This window comes from Sceloporus occidentalis, unplaced genomic scaffold, assembly GCF_023333645.1.
Source record: "Sceloporus occidentalis isolate IW3139 unplaced genomic scaffold, rSceOcc1.0.p SCAF_1, whole genome shotgun sequence".
Taxonomy (NCBI): Eukaryota; Metazoa; Chordata; class Lepidosauria; order Squamata; family Phrynosomatidae; genus Sceloporus; species Sceloporus occidentalis.
The window spans coordinates 180,042,295-180,059,121 of record NW_028316981.1 but is presented as its reverse complement, the minus strand read 5'-3'; the positions used below and the strand labels follow the sequence as shown (position 1 = coordinate 180,059,121).

Sequence of the window (16,827 nt, the reverse complement as noted above, 5' to 3'; positions counted from 1 at the left end):
TTACCATTTTTTAAATGTCTTGCCTGTGTTCATTTTCTCCACATCTACTTCTCATTCACATCCCTGATCTAGGTATCTTTATACCTCCCATTATATATGTCTCCCTTGACCTGTCCTCCAGTTAAGCCAAGTTAAGAATAACCTAAGAAAGGCATCCTGAGCGCTTGACCTTCTTGTTACTTGCAGGAGAGAGGGGAGAAGCAGAGGCTCCTGAGGAAGATCATGATGTTGCCCAAGCAGAAGTTGCTGATGGCGACATAATGGATGGTGAAGCAGAGAGTGATGCTGTTGTGATTGCTGGGCAGCCAGAGGTGCTGAGCACACAAGAGATGCAGGTATAGATGGAGTCTTGATGGGACAATGTTGGTGTTGGGCATGGGATTTGGACGCAGGCTTGGAAGCCAGGACTAAAAAAGGCATTGTAGCTGGAGTCACAGTTATTCCTATATGTGTTGCTTCAAATCATATTTTGGGATTGTATGCAGAGGACAGAGTTGGATAAAGACTTGTTGATAATCAGGACTTTTTTCTTAAATGACTGGGTAAAATCCAGGCAGTTGCATTTAGCTCTTTCACAACTTTGCAGGGTCTTTGAATGCTTTATTCAAGTTGAGATACATGGGGGTGGAATGATTATAAGATTGCTGAAATGTTAATGGAATTTGAGTTTGTAGAAGTCATTTAGAATCTTGGAATTAATTTGGGGGGATTAAGGAGATAGATTTTTTTGATGTGTCCCTCTTAACCTTTCTAGGTGGAAAATGAGCTGGAGGACCTGATAGATGAGTTACTGGAGCAGGACGGTGGCTCAGGCAACAGCACTATTATAGGTGAGTGCCAACCTGAATTCTGTCCTCAAGGGTCTGCCCTTCAGGACTTCTAGGTTCAGTGCCTTTTCACCCTGTGTGTGACCTCTTGAAGAAAATGTTAATTCCTTGTCCAAAATGCTGCTTTGCATGAACTAGTAATTTCCCCAGAAAAATAATCTGTTGTCTTTCTTGCACATGCACACATCATGACAGCTCTTGTTTCTCACATAGCATGTGTCCTGGGCTGAAGATGGCTTATATCAGTGCTGTGTGTTCTCCATTTGGGAGAGATCTGTTCTTATAACTCAGGGGAGCTGGCATGTTCCCGTAGCCCTAGCAAATATAGCCAGTGGTGAGGATGCTGGGAGTTGCTGTCCCAACAACATCTGGATAGCTGCTTGATCCTTGCTTTTGCTGTAATTCTTGGGTGGGGTAGGAAGAAATTTATTGTGGGATAAATGGTTCATCCTCAGTAACTTCGTCGCTGTCTGTAATGTTGTTACCATTATATTTACATCAGGTCCATAAGGGTTGTTACAGATGGCCACTTTTTTGTTAGATCCTTTTAAGTCAACTCCAGCTTATGGTGGCCCTTTCACAGGGCTTTCTTGGCAAGATTTATTCAGAGGAGATTTGTACCATTATCTTCTTCTTGGGCAGAGAAAGGGTGACTTGCCCAGGGCCATCCAGTGGACTTGCATGGCTGAGTGGGGATTTGAACCCTAGTGTTTTTCATTCCTTGTCCAACACTCAGACTACTGCATAATACTTGCTCAAAGTGGCCACTACTGTCAGATTTATGGACAGCCCAAAAGTTCCTATAAAGGAAAGGGTTGTGTTCTCATAAATTTTCTGCATCTTGTATACTACCTTTGTGTCCTTCAGTGGGCCGAAGTGGAGAGGATGAGTCTCAGGAGGATGTTCTGATGGATGAGGCACCGTCCAATCTGAGCCAGGCTTCCACACTACAGGCCAACAGGGAAGGTGAGCCATTGCCTAAGATATTACATGGAGTCAGTAGAAGTGCCTGTAGTAAAAATTAAAGTGGGGGAGCAGTCAGAGCAGATGAAGGGAACTTTAGCCTGATGTCAAAGGTGGCTGTAGTCTTGAGCTCCCCTAGGAGCTTGTGGTGTCTGAGACCTGGCTCTATAAAGCTTTTCCTATCTGGCAAGACGTATTTTAGAAATCTTGCCAGGAAGATCAATAGAAAGATCTTCTCTAGACAAACAGCAATCATTTTCCTTTACTTGTGCTCTCCAATCTGCTTTAGATTCTATGAATATACTGGATCCTGAGGATGAAGAAGAACACACCCAGGAGGAAGACAGCAGTGGCAGCAATGAAGATGAAGATGACAGTCAAGATGAAGAGGAAGAAGAAGAAGAGGAAGATGAAGATGATCAGGTAAAAGCATTAGAATAAAAGGCACTAGAAATGTCTCCTGACATCTGCATTCCTGTCTTAATACATGGATTCCTAAGGCAAATTTGTGCAAAATAATAGGGGAGAATGTCTCAGAGTGGGGGGCTGGATGTCAGTAGTGGGAGGCAGTGCTAATGCAACCTGAGAACTACAGTAACAAGGTTATCCATCTGGTTGGAATAAGAGCTTTGTCTAAACACCAGAATTTTCTTTTGAATCCTTGGCTATTGGTAGGGACATTAATTAAAGGGGGAAAGGGGGGAAAGTGAACTTGGGAGCCTCAATTTTATCCAGTTTTTGCTTATCTGTGGGTTTGGTGCTAAATATCTTTCCAGGATGATGAGGAAGGTGAGGAAGGTGAAGAGGAAGAAGATGACGATGACGGCTCTGAGATGGAGTTAGATGAAGACTATCCTGATATGAATGCCTCCCCACTGGTGCGTTTTGAACGCTTTGACCGTGAAGATGACCTCATCATAGAGTTTGACAACATGTTCTCCAGTGCCAGTAAGAACTCTGACATTTAGAAGCCATAGGACATGGGTGTTACCGTAATGGGTATTCCTTGGGGGGGGGGGGCAGGAAACCAGGATGTGTATGGACTAGAAAGCTTTGATTTTTCCATCACCCTTGGAAAGAAATAGCATTCTTGTTTTTTCAAGCCATCTGTGGGTAAATCTTAGCCCCAAAGCATTGCTCTATGATCCAGAAGCTTTTTGATAACAGCTTCACTGAGCCTGGATTAGACTAGTTTTCTTTTAACAGGAAAATTCTTTGTATGTCTCAGAATTCCATCTTGGCCTGCTAACTTCTCCTGATTTTCTTCCCAGCGGATATTCCGCCATCGCCTGGCAATATTCCTGCCACTCACCCGCTCATGGTACGTCATGCAGACCATAGCTCCTTGACCTTGGGTAGTGGTTCCTCAACCACACGCTTGGCGCAAGGCATTGGCCGAAGCCAGAGGACACTACGGCAATTGACAGCTAACACTGGCCATACCATCCATGTGCATTATCCTGGGACCCGGCAGCCCAACCCACCACTCATCCTACAGAGGTGAGACTCGGGAAGGGAAGAGCAGAGCATCATCATTATTTTCAAAAGCTATTCCTTCTACATGTAAAGGAGATCCTACTTCAGATTCCAACTTTTGTGTTACCCTTAGGTTGCTGGGCCCTTCTGCAGCTGCTGACATCCTTCAGCTAAGCAGCAGCCTCCCTCTGCAAAGCCGAGGTCGAGCTCGCCTCCTAGTAGGCAATGATGATGTGCACATAATTGCCCGTTCAGATGATGAGTTGCTGGATGACTTCTTCCATGATCAGAGCACAGCTACCAGCCAGGCAGGCAAGTCCTCATGAACCAATTGCTTAAGCATTCTGCACATTGAAGGTGTTAGCTTGGTCTTGATTAGTGGCCGGAATAAAATCACAGGGACTAATATGGCCAGAAATCTTTTCCTCCCCATGATAGAAAATTTGCATCTTAGCAATCCAATACTTGTTATTTATTTATTTATTTATTGACTTGTTAACTCATACATAACAGAAAAGGTTTTTAAAATTCATGCAAAATATGCAATTATATAGCAGCTTACTTCTTTTGAAGACTGTGTTAAACTATAGTTATGTGTTAAATCTTTTAACACTAAATAAAGCAGTGCTATACTACAAATCCATGTTTATTGTATTATTTCGGATTAATTTTGTTTTATATGATTGTGTACCGCTGTAAAAACAATATGTAACTGGTGAAGTTGGGATAAGATGCATTCAGCTGAAGATTGAGTACAGAGAAGTCAAAATGAATATGCAAGAATTGGACCAAGGCATATAGCATGTCTTAGTGATGAGGACTGGGGTTGAGTTGTTGTAAGAGGTTGTTCAATGATGTCACCCCTTCTTCTCTTCTCCTTAGGAACCCTGTCAAGTATCCCCACTGCTTTGACACGATGGACAGAAGAATGTAAAGTGCTAGATGCAGAAAGCATGCATGACTGTGTTTCAGGTGAATGAGTGAACAGCTTTCCTTCCTTTAGGCCATTCTAAATACATTCTGTATTTTAATTGCATACTGTACGCTGCTTTGATCACCATGGAAAAGCGGGATAGAAATAAATTATTATTATTATTATTATTATTATTATTATTATTATTATTATTATGTTCTTTGATTGTCCAGGCTAAATTTGGCTTCTTTGTTTCCTCATCCAGTGGTCAAGGTTCCCATCATCAACCACTTGGAGGCACTGAGGGATGAGGAGCTTGAAGAGCGCAGGGAGAAAAGACGCAAGCAGCTGGCTGAGGAGGAGGCCAAAGTGACAGATAAAGCCAAGGATTTAGAAGACAAGGAGCAAAATGCCCAGGTTGGAAGGCCAACTTGACCATCTGTGGGCCTTCTAAAATTTCCTAAAGTAGCACAGTTAAATGGGGATGTGGTGGTTTAGTGATTAAGACACCAATTCTGACGATCAGATCGGAAGGTTCACAGTTTGAAGCCTGAGTGCTGCATGTTGGGGTGAGCTCCTGTCACTAACCCCAGTTTCTGCTAACCTAGCAGTTCAAAATCATATAAATGCAAGTAGATAATTAGGTATCACTTCAGTGGGAAGGTAACAGCGTTCGGTGCAGTCATGCTGGCCATATGACCACCAGAGTGGTCCTCAGACAACAGTGGTTCTTTAGCTTGGTAACTGAGTTGAACATTGCCCCCTACAGTCAGTTACGACTAGATATTCGTGTCAAGGGACTGTCTCTACCCTTAGCATAGGTAAACTTGCAAGGATGGTTCCCTAGGTCTTGCATATGGTGAAAGGAGACTGAGTCTACAAAAGCTTATCTTTCTTTCTCAGTCTCAAAGGTGTTACAAGATCTCTTGCATACCATATCATCATCTATATCCAGCCTTTTCCCCAATAATGGAACTCAAGGCAGCTTGTGTCTGTGCCTTCAAGTCACCAATCAACTTCATGGTTACCCCATTAATTTTGTAGGGTTTTCTTAGGCAAGGAAGATGCAAAGGTGGCTTTGCCAGTTCCTTTCTCTTAAATACAACACCTGATTGCCAGTCTCTCATCCATGTACTAACCAGCAGTGGTGTCACTAGGGGGCTGTGAACTGCACCAGGTGACACCTTAGAGGGGTGACACCTGGTTCAGTCCTCCTCCTCCTGCTGTGGGGGGGGGGGGTCAGTGCTGCTGCCAATGACTGCCCCTTCTCTGCTGCCCTAGTTCTCCGCGGAGGGAACAAAGCAGCAGAGAAAAAAGGAGCAATTGCACCTTTTTCTCCCATCTTCCCCAGTGCCTTGGCTGGCTTGTGTGAGCTTGCCAAGGTGTGGGGAGGAGGGGGAGCATGCATGCCTGCCCCCCAACCTTCCTCAGCACATTGGCTGGCTTGTGTGAGCTAGCCAAGTCATGGGAAGGAGTTAGAGCATGCATGCTCACCTGCCATTTTTGCTTTCCTCAGTGTCTTGAGTGGCTTGCACGAACTAGGAAAGGCATGGGGAAGGGGGGAGCATGCATGTGTGCCTGCCTCTCCCACTTGGTTGGTTTGTGGTGGTCTCTCTGGGTGGTGATGGGGGTAGAGCAATCCACTACTGCCCCCCAGTACCTGCACCAGGTGACACCAAGACTAGGAACATCACTGCTAACCAGGGCTGCCATTGCTTAACTTCCATGATCAGATGGGATCAGATGCCTTTAGGTATTTAAGTTGTCCAAAGAAGCTTACAACATGTTAAAAGCAATACAGATTAAAACTACAAAAGTATCAATAAAAAGTATAAATACAAAACTTACTTAAAAGACAATTTATAAAGTCAAAATTCATTAAAATAGTGTATGCAAACCACGAAGCCTCACTGCATTAAAAAGCCCATCCCAGTCAGTTTCTGAAAGCCTGGTAGCATAAGAATGTTTTGATTTGCCAGCAATAGGAGAGCAATGAGGTGACCATCCTGGCCTCCTTGGAGAGGGAAGTCCAAAGTCTGATGGTAGCCATAGGGAAGGCCATCTCCCTTATTCTCACCAAACAAGGCTGAGAAGGTGGTGGGACAGAGCCAAGGGCCTCTTTTGAAGATTTTAGAACTCTAATGGGCTCATAAAGGGAGATACAGTACTTCAGATAGCCTGGATCCAAGCTGTATAGAGTTTTATAAGTCATCTCTAGCACTTTTGAATTATACCTGATATGGGCGAGCACCCAGGAGAGGTTTTGCAACAAGGGTGTACTTTATACTCAACCCCAGTTAACAGTCTGGCTGCATCTTTCTGGACTGACTAAAGCAGCAGTTCTCAACCTGTGGGTCGCGACCCCTTTGGGGGTTGAATGACCCTTTCACAGGGGTCACCTGAGACCATCGGAAAACAGTAGCAAAATAGGTCCTCAACAAAGGTGACCAAATCTGTCTCCATCTCATGCCAAGTCTGAAGCTAGTTTGAAATAGATCTAGATAATGTTTTTCTAGGAAATTGTCAGGATGGACTTGTGGACTTAATTTTTCAGGAGTTAATACCCTTATCATAATTAAGATGTCCTGAACTTTACAGACAACCTTCTTATTGTGGAGGGTTTTTTCCTTCAGTACACAGCAATTTAGAATGCTATTTTTTGTGATTAATAACTTTACAAAAATAAAAACCCTCCCTATCTATAGAGCTATTTCCTTTCTTAACTTGTTAAGTCATGGGGGATAGAATACTCTGTTCTTCTTTGTGTTCTTCACATGTGGGTTGCTTTGCATCTTGTTGAGCTGATTGGAACTTTGTAGAGCTAAAGTGTAGGATTTTGGGCAGTAATTCCTCCCACTCAGTGCACATCTCTAGAGGTGATTCACTACACAGGTTCAGTTTTCTTCAGATTTTTAGGCAGATCCAGCCAGTGAAGGAACAGAAAACTTGTCCCTCCACATCTTCCCTAGCAGTATTTATTCCTGGACATTAACTTTATGTCAGGTATTCAGATAGACATATTTCACAAAACATTGCTATAAGCAGGTGGGATGGCTACAGCAAAAGGGAATGTGCTGGAGGGGAAGAGGAACCTCAAAATTTGTACTTCCCCATCCTAGAAGGAACACGTGATATATCTTGTTGAATCCGGTGAATCTTGGGTCACTCTGATTTTTGTTTCTTCCCTTTGCCTCTGCAGGGACCAGTACCACAGGCAAATAGTTCTACTGAGCAGAACCTTCCAGGTAACATACTGCTTGCTGGCTATCTGTATGTTATCTTCTTTCCCCAGCATAGCTTGAAACAGATGCTGTTCCTGGGCCCCCTGGGATGAGGTAGTAGATTGTATAGTTTTAGGGTCATACCCGGTCTTGGAGATAACTATACAATCTACTGTCTTTCCTATGAGGACTCCCAATTCATCACGTCAACACTGGCTGCTTTGAAGAAGAGGAAAGAAGCCACTTGTGAGACTACGCCTAGCTCTGGAATGAAAGACCATGGGTCAAAGAAGTGACTAGGGGATCAAAAACTCTTGAGCCAAAATACCATGCAAGAATTCCTTAGCTCCATCCCTAACTGTAGAAAAGAATGCTGGATTTACAGTGTGAAGGTCTTTGTAAGATCTACCATGATTCCTTGCTGCTTGTTATGGCATTGGGAAGAGATGGTTGCCACCTGGGATTTTCGTCTCAGATTTATATGAAAGAGGCAATGGAGCTATGGGAGGACTGCCAAGAAGTCCCTGGGTGTAATTCTGAGTAGGTACCAAAATTGTATACCATTTGCTTCTGTTGGGATGAGGTAGTAAGTTGTATTGTTGTGGGGTAGGGATTTGTGCCCCAAATCAGAGGTAACTATACAACTTACTACTTTCCCCAACTGGGGTGATGTAACCAAGTTTGTGATGCATTTTCCTTATACATATCTTGGGGGGATGTAGATCTTCTTTGCTGCAAGGGTGAAGCCAAGGCCCTGCTTGACCCCCTTCTGTTGCTCAGAAGGCCTGGATTTTAAGTCAGCATCCCTCCCCTCCCCTCCCTCTCTTGGCTCCCAGATGGTGCCGCCCATCCTGACAGCTATCCTGTGATCTCAACTGCTGCCGAAGACAACTCACCTGGCCCCAGGCAGACTCTGGTCACATTGGAGAGCCCCCAACAGCAGCAGCAGCAGCAACAGGCGACAGGGGCAAGCGAGCTCCCTTCGGAGCTGGTGGGGCAGTCCGGTGCTCAGTCTTCTGGCCAGCTGCTGATGCCAGTGGAGCAGGAGGACTCGGGCCCTGGGAGGCCAAGCACAGATGCTGAGGCCACACAGATGGAGCTTTCACCTGCCCCCACCATCAGTAAGTGGCCTCAGGCTTCACCCTGCAGCAGATGCTTCCCCACATCTAGCTGTCTCTCACTACTTGGATTTCCTGTTCTTTTCCAAACTTTCAGGAGAGGCCAGCAATGTTTTTTAGATGTACATATTTTATGTTAATTTAAACATGAAAGATGAATTATTGGTAAGCTCCCACATTTCTACAGTAACGTACTTGTAGCTTTCAAAAATAGTTCAGACCTTTTCTGGATGGTTCATATTCTGAGCCATTAACTTAAGAATTGCTTAGGAATTAAGAAAAACTTAAGAATTATCTTGTTGGGTTAGGGCTGTTTTATACAACAGCACTTTGTACTGGCAGGTATACTCTAATCATAGGAAGCTGCCTTGTTCACTTGGAGTGAGAAGCCATTTAGTGCAATGCTTTCAGCCTGCTTGAAAAATTGCTTCAGGTTCTTGGGCAGTGTTTGTTTGTTTGTTTGTTTTACAGTTTCTTTGTCCATTCAAGGAGGGGAGGGTGAGGTGATTTTCTTTTAAAGAAAGTATTCTAGAGATTGGCTTCTGTCCTTACTGTGTTTGTGTTGATCCTGTGTGGAAAAAAAATAGGTTCCTTCACTCTGAGTTCTTTTTCCTTGTTCCACCAGCTTCACTCTCTCCTGAGAGGGCTGAAGACTCTGATGCCTTAACCGCAGTCAGCAGCCAACTAGAGGGGTCCCCCATGGATACCAGCAGCCTGGCCTCTTGCAACCTTGAGGAGAGTGTTGCAGAGAGTGGTGGGGCTAGCACCGGGGAGCAGACAGGCGCAGGCACTGTCGTGGCAACAGCTGATGTGGCCCAGCAAGGGTCCAGTGCCCCAGCCATTAGAGAGGCCCAGCCTGATGCTGGCCAACAAGTGGATGATGGGTAAGGATTGGAAGTCAGATATAATGAGCAGGCCTATCCCTTGTTATGGTTTCACTGGTAGTAATACTGTCACTTACTACTCCCCAGCTCTCCACCTGCCTCATCCTCTGAGAGCTCCTCCACAAGGGATTCAGCTGTGGCCATTTCTGGGGCTGACTCCCGGGGCATACTGGAAGAACCACTTCCCTCTACCAGCAGTGAAGAGGAGGACCCCTTGGCAGGTAAATGCTAGAGAGCCTAACAAAATGGTCAGAATATTTTGAAAGTCTGGAAAGACTGCAGCTGTACCTAATGTTTCTTTTCATAGGGATAAATCTCCCTGAAGGTGTTGACCCATCTTTTTTGGCTGCTTTGCCTGATGATATTCGGCGGGAGGTGCTGCAGAACCAGTTGGGTATCCGGCCTCCTGCTCGTGCTGCACCTACTACCACTGCTGCGACCCCAGCACCACCTGTGGTGGGCAACCCCAGTGTGACGGAAGTCAGCCCTGAATTCTTGGCTGCACTGCCCCCAGCTATCCAGGAGGAGGTAGGGTTGCACTTTTAAAGGTTAAGGGATGAGCACCATTGCATTGTGACAATTGAAGGGATTGCATTAATGTACAACCCTGCAGTGCTCTAAAAGAAGATCTGAACCTAAATAATTTGTCATCAGTACTTATCTAGCTTCTTTGAAACTTCCAAGGAAGAGATTCCACCATCATTCTGTGTGATAGAGTGTGAAAATGTTTATGACTAGGTAGCCATCTGGTGTGTTTCTTTCATTCTTCCTATGTAGAAACATTAGATTTAGTCTTCGGAGTATAAATCTTGTTTATATTAATTTACATAAGGTTCAGGCTGAAGTAGTCATTGGAGAATTGTTTCTTAGGTACAACACTATGTCTGTATTTGTGCCAGCATCTAGGCCTGTTTTGGTTTCACTGCTTAATTCTGAGTAAAAGGCTTGATGACACTTTACTGCTCCCATAGGCTACTAGACTTCTTGGATCTTATACTTATGGCCTTGTTGTGCCTAATGAAGCTGCTGTCTATAACTTTTTTCCTTGCTCTTTCAGGTGCTGGCTCAGCAGCGAGCAGAACAGCAGCGGCGCGAGCTGGCACAGAGCACAAGCTCAGACACACCCATGGACCCAGTGACTTTCATTCAAACATTGCCATCCGACCTGCGACGCAGTGTACTAGAAGACATGGAGGACAGTGTATTGGCAGTCATGCCTCCTGATATTGCTGCTGAGGCACAGGCTCTGCGGAGGGAACAAGAAGCCCGTCAGCGGCAGCTCATGCATGAGCGTCTCTTTGGCCACTCCAGTACCTCTGCCTTGTCAGCCATTTTGCGAAGCCCAGGTAAAGGAAGGCCTTATTCTTTTGCTATCTTACTGTTTCTTGATTCTAGATTTCTTGACTCCTGGTTTAATTTTTTTTGTTTTTTGTTTTTCCCCCCACTCAGCCTTCACAAGCCGACTGAGTGGAAACAGAGGTGTCCAGTATACGCGCTTGGCAGTACAAAGAGGAGGTACCTTCCAGATGGGTGGTAGCAGCAGCCACAGCAGGTATCAAGCATTCATGGAAAAATATATCACATCATTTGCAAATAGCAAGCTGAGGCTCAGAATTGCTAATGGAAAAAATGTTCTAGTTTTAAGTTGAAATACTTAAGAAGTGAAAATCAGGTTTCTTCTTCATGGTCTCTGTGAATCACACAATTGGGTTATCCTGTGCCTGCACAGTGTATCTTGGGAAACTACTAGAGCTATTCATAATCCTTCTGTGGGTCTTTTACTACTTGGCCACTGAAAAGGGTGCTGCTTTCTCCCTGTTTACTGTGTATGCTGAAAACATGGGATAAAGGGGATCAGTTAAAGGAGCAGTGCTGCCAGCATCAAGGCCAAGCAGAGGCAACAAGGTGTGTTCCAGCTGGTTCCCTCTGTTGACCTGGCAGCAGTGGAGTATTTAGATCACTGTCTGGCTAACAAGTTAAGGAGAAATCATGGACAAGCAGAATCATCCAGGCCATCATCCTAAGTACAGTTGGCTCTTGCCATCTGTAGATGGTGCCCTATTCATCTCAGTGGTGCCCTATTCATCTCAATGGTGATGTGTGCACATGGCTACACCGCCGTTGAGACCAACAGGACTTGAGGTCCCACATTTTTTTGTTATCTACGGGGGGTGGGGGGGGGGTGGGAATGAAACCTTCACAGATACAAAGGGCCAGCTGTAATGGCATGGTCAAATATGCCTGCTCATAGAGGTAGATATGTTACTGCTTCCAGTAAGGTGTTCCTTGATGATATCATAAATAAATTTGCTCCACCTTTTGAGTACTGTGTAGGCTCTGTCTTGATATTCCTGTTATTGCTTCCTAGACCTTCAGGCAGCAACGTAGACAGTCTGCTGCGTCTCCGTGGGCGCCTTCTGTTGGACCATGAGGCCTTGTCCTGCTTGCTGGTGCTTCTCTTTGTGGATGAGCCAAAACTGAACACAAGCCGGCTGCATCGGGTGCTGCGGAACCTGTGCTACCATGCACAGACACGCAGTTGGGTGATTCGGAGCCTTCTATCCATCCTGCAGCGCAGTAGCGAGAGTGAACTGTGTGTTGAGACTCCTAAGGGAGCTGCTGCACCAGATGACAAAGGCAAAAGAGTAGCCAAGGCATGTGCCCCAGACAGCCGGCCACTTGACCTTTTGCACAAGATGGAATCCAAAAGCTCAGGACAGCTTTCTTGGCTCTCTGTGTCTATGGATGCTGCTCTTGGTTGCAGAACCAACATCTTCCAGATCCAACGAGCAGGAGGACGTAAGCACACGGAGAAACACGCTGCCGCCGGTTCCACTGTTCATATACACCCACAGGCTGCTCCTGTGGTCTGCCGCCATGTACTTGACACACTCATCCAACTTGCCAAGGTGAAAATGAGGATTATCTGGGGTGGCACTTTTTACATTATGGGTAACAAGCTATATTTCTTCATTCTCTGAGCCTGTGAGAGAGGAGGTATTCACACAACCTGGGGTTTTTTCCTGATGCCACCCAAAGGCAAGCAGGAAACATATAATGATTTCTGTGAAAGGCCTGAAGGATTAGATCTGTTTATCTTGGAGAAGGAGTTGGGGTGTTTTGATATTTAACTTGGTAAAATTCAAAGATATAGCTGTGTTAGTCTGTAGAATCAGTATGCAGAGAGTTCTTGTAGCACCTTTGAGACTAACTCCACTAAATGCATCTGAGGAAGTAGAGTTTAGTCTTCGAAAGCTCATGCTGCCAACCTCTTTCTTTCAGTTAGTCTCAAAAGTGCTACAAGATCTCTACATACTGACATTTAACTTCGTTGTTGTTATTATTGTTATTATATTCATTTATGACTTAACTTTCAGAAATGAGACTCAAGGCAGCTAACAACATAATTTAAAATAATACAGATTAAATCTGTACAACATCTTCAATAAGAGTATAATTTTAAAAAAACATAATTGATAAAAAATTAAAAACATTCAGATTCATTTAAAAAGCATGTTAACTTTAAAAACAGCACTGCATAGCATTGAAAAGATGTTGGAAAGAAGAGAACCAGCTCATTCCACTGAAAAATGAAATGATTAAAATTAAAGTGATGTATAGGTTAAATATTAGGGAGAACTTTCAGTCTAATACCAAGTGAGCAATAAAAGTACCTGTATGTACACACACATGTACTTGCTATTAATTTATTAGATTTAAATCCTTGTCCATCAAATTGATCAAGGCAATGATCACTAACTATGGCACAAAATGAATAAATGCAAAATAATATCAAAATATGAACAGAATGGTTTGAAAAGTCAAAAGAACAGAGTTTTTATATATTTTAGCATTTCTGGACTGCTTTTCCACCCTAGGGCCTATTAAGCCACTGACAAAGTTAAAAAGCAGAATTAGATCTTTCTCTACTGCAGTTGCTGCCACCTATCAAGGGCAGTGGCTAATCTTCAACTGTGTAGTCTTCAGGAAAAATTTGGGGAACTATTGATAGGATATCCTGTACTAGCAAACATCTACTGGGAAATGGGTAATTTAGTTGCCAGCTTGGTTCCAGTTATTATGTGCTAGTACAGTGTGTCCGCATCATATGTCGCTTTTAGCATATGCTGAAAGCCACACTGGAAGAAGCCTTGGCACGCCCCAGAAGGGGTAATGGCACGTGTGCTGCACCACAGGCAGGAGCCCCATTATTTTTAATGGGGCTCGAGCATACACCTCGATCCAGTACAGGGACAGGCAGGATACAAATAATAATTATTATTATTATGCGGAATTCCCCGTACGTAGGAGGGGACCAGAACAGATCCCCCAGGTAAGGGAAGGGCCCACTGTACCTCCCCCTTTCATATCAGCAGAAAGCAGCCATGAACACCATTTTTCTTAGGGTTTGTTGGTTGGATCAAGGTTTAGCAATCAGCTGGCTGCAAAATCTTATTTCTTGAAAGCCGCTAAAACAGACAAAAAATATTGAACTTTGAGCCCTCCACAGGATCTGTTTTTCTTATCAGTAAGCATTCCACCAGGCAGAAAGAAAGAAAGAATCTGAACTTGAACATGTTAAGGGTTTCCCCCCCTAATTCTAAAAATGTTTATATTGCCTGTCATTAGATTCCAGAACAAGAATATATACTCTTCCTACTTAGTTAAGAGGTAGGGATACCTTGGTGCCTTCCATGGATGCTTTGTAAAGGTAATGGGGCTTTCCAAGAGCTCCAGCTCTATCAACCCTTTTTATTATGCTAGCAGCCAGATTAGTTTGCTAATCTGTTTTACTAGATACACTCATACCTCGGGTTACGAACGCGCCGGGATACGAACTTTTCGGGTTACGAAAAAAAAAAAAATTATTTCCGGGTTACGAAGGTTATTCCGGGTTACGAATAACCTTTTGGTGCTTTTTGGCGCTATTTCGCACCAAATCGCGGCTTCCCTCCATTAGCGCCTATGGGTTTCTCGGCTTACGAAGACTTCCGGGTTACGAAAATGGCGCCGGAACGGATTATTTTCGTAACCCGGGGGCCGAGTGTAACTGCTTTATGGTCCATAGAAAAGAATCAAGGAGTACAGCTCCCAGTCTGCTGTCTGGCAAGGAGGCTACAGCTGGTATCCCAGACAAGAAGCATCTTCTTTTGGCTTTGTGGCAAGGCCAGCTCACCTATATGAAGAATATCGTCCTATTGTTTTGTTTAATTCTGAATGAAGTCTTTCTATAAACACTTTATAGAAATTCTTTATGTAGACTAAATACGTGTCTGGATCTTAAGGTTGCAAATATGTGTCACATAATTTGTGGACTTGGATCATTGGGTGATTCATTAACCTGTATCCAAGTAGGTTAATGGGAAGTAGGAAGACCACTTTTTGAAACTGGGTAAAGACAAGTACAAGGAGACACTGTTGTATAATGCTTTAAATACATGGGGCTCCAATTACTACTTCATCACCCAGCCAGAAAGTTGATGGGAACCTGCGACATACTTCTCTGTATGGTTTACCCTCTTAACTTGGTGAAAACTGATTGGAGCTCTGTGCCCCTGCTGCTTCACAGAAATTGTATATACATAGGGTTGCCATCCCTGGGGACCTCCAAACCGGGGAAAATGTAGGACAAGGTTTAAAAATGTAGGATTTTATTATTATTATTTTTTAATTTCCTGGCCAGGAAATTAAAAAAAAAAAGGTCCTACATTTTTAAACCTTGTCCAAGGCCTCGCTGGGGCCTGGGTGACAGCGTCCTCCAAGCCCATGCCAGGCCTGGGAGGACTCTGCGATTGCGGAGCCCCATCCAGGGCCTGGCATGGGCTTGGGAGGCAGCGTCCCCCATGCCAGGCCTGGGAGGACTCCGCGATCGCGGAGCCCCATCCAGGGCCTCGCTGGGGGGGGAATCCCCCGCCTCCCCGTGCGCCTGCGCCACCTTCCCCCACCTTCTCTCCCCCTCCCCACGCGGAGGAGGTGCTGCCTCCGTCCACCTTCGCCTCCTCCACGAGGCCTGGAGGAGAGGGGGCGGAGGAGGAGGGTGGCGCCGCCTCCAGCTTTGCCTCCTGCGCCCCAGGCAGGCCTCGCTGCCCTCCTCTTTCTCCCCGCCTCCCCGAGGTTTTGGGGCTGCACCTGTGCCAGGAGGGTCTCAGGGCCCCCAAAATCGGGAAATTCCCGGTTGCAGCTGGGTTATGGCAAGCCTATATATACAGGGTACAGATTAATGGGATACTTCTTATTACAGAACTGATACTAGTTTCTGAAGCAGCAATCCAGGCTGCTTTCCTTTATGTTTTCATTTCCAGGATGTAACAGCTTCTCATGACTGATACTGAGTTGCTTGATAGCTGCCATTAGCAATAAAGTATGTTCATGTATACTGAATGTTTGCTAGAACAGTATCATCTACTGGAGACTTTCCAAATGGCAGTTCAGGTTTGCCCAGGGTTTAGTGCTGCTCTTTGTCCTAGCAGATGGTAGTGGTGTTGTTGTATGAGATTATAGGGTAGAGTGAGAGAGGATGAATGTTGAAGAGTTCATATCTTTTAATCTGACAAGCCAGTAGAAAATCCTGTAGAACTGAAAGATACATTTTCAAACAGATTCAGTTGACAGGTCCCACAACATGACTTTCTCTGTTTTTCCTCCCTTACCTTTCCAGGTTTTCCCTAGCCATTTCACACAGCAGCGGACCAAAGAGACCAACTGTGAAAGTGAACGAGAACGTGGAACAAAACTGTCGGGCAGCCCTTGTCCGGGTCAGACAGGCAATAGCGGCATCTCAACTGACTTCTGGGATTTATTAGTCAAACTAGATAACATGAACGTAAGCCGCAAAGGCAAGAACTCGATCAAATCTGTGCCTGTGAGCACTGGCTCTGAGGGGGAGAGCTCCCCTTATAGCCTGGAAGCCTCTCCTCTAGGTCAGCTAATGAACATGCTGTCCCACCCGGTAATCAGACGGAGCTCACTGCTGACAGAGAAGTTGCTGCGTCTGCTGTCTCTCATCTCCATTGCTCTGCCTGAGAACAAGACAACGGCTGAGGGAGCAGCCAATCATGCTGCTATTGCTGCTGCCGCTGCCGCCGCTGCTGCTACTGCTGCAACCACCACCCCAGCGCCTGCGCCTGCCCCTGCACTGGCTGCTGCAGCGGCTGTAGCTGCTGCAACTGCAGCTGCAACTGCTGCTTCGATAGCCACCTCCGTAACTGCCACAACTACTGTCCCCACCACTGTGTCCAGTAAGTCTTCTGTTTATTGGGGAGAGGGAAACATAATTCTGCTTTTTCCCTAGTAAAAGTGAGGAGCAAGGAGCTATGAAAGGGACTGAAATATAACTCCCAGCTACTCCATCATTTCTGGGTTTTAAAGACTTCAGTGACATCACTACAGATACTTAAGCATGTTAGAGCCATAAGGGCTAGAAAT

At 45.0% G+C, this 16,827-nt stretch overlaps 1 protein-coding gene across 10 annotated transcripts in view; it reads left to right on the top strand.

Moving 5' to 3' along the window:
* Positions 1–16,827, top strand: part of LOC149322916 (E3 ubiquitin-protein ligase HUWE1) — a 131,742-nt gene that overhangs the window by 98,786 nt on the left and 16,129 nt on the right. For 8 of the 10 annotated variants that reach the window (XM_089484705.1, XM_089484709.1, XM_089484703.1 and 5 more), the window contains 18 exons: positions 187–335; positions 755–830; positions 1,695–1,793; positions 2,080–2,213; positions 2,567–2,738; positions 3,062–3,290; positions 3,400–3,578; positions 4,149–4,238; positions 4,445–4,596; positions 7,379–7,424; positions 8,237–8,521; positions 9,144–9,402; positions 9,490–9,623; positions 9,710–9,930; positions 10,460–10,748; positions 10,852–10,954; positions 11,771–12,311; positions 16,061–16,640. In XM_089484705.1, the coding sequence (XP_089340831.1) occupies positions 187–335; positions 755–830; positions 1,695–1,793; positions 2,080–2,213; positions 2,567–2,738; positions 3,062–3,290; positions 3,400–3,578; positions 4,149–4,238; positions 4,445–4,596; positions 7,379–7,424; positions 8,237–8,521; positions 9,144–9,402; positions 9,490–9,623; positions 9,710–9,930; positions 10,460–10,748; positions 10,852–10,954; positions 11,771–12,311; positions 16,061–16,640 (3,738 nt within the window). The remainder of the gene's footprint in view (positions 1–186; positions 336–754; positions 831–1,694; positions 1,794–2,079; positions 2,214–2,566; positions 2,739–3,061; positions 3,291–3,399; positions 3,579–4,148; positions 4,239–4,444; positions 4,597–7,378; positions 7,425–8,236; positions 8,522–9,143; positions 9,403–9,489; positions 9,624–9,709; positions 9,931–10,459; positions 10,749–10,851; positions 10,955–11,770; positions 12,312–16,060; positions 16,641–16,827) is intronic. The other 2 variants (XM_089484706.1, XM_089484707.1) reach the window with 2 other exon arrangements.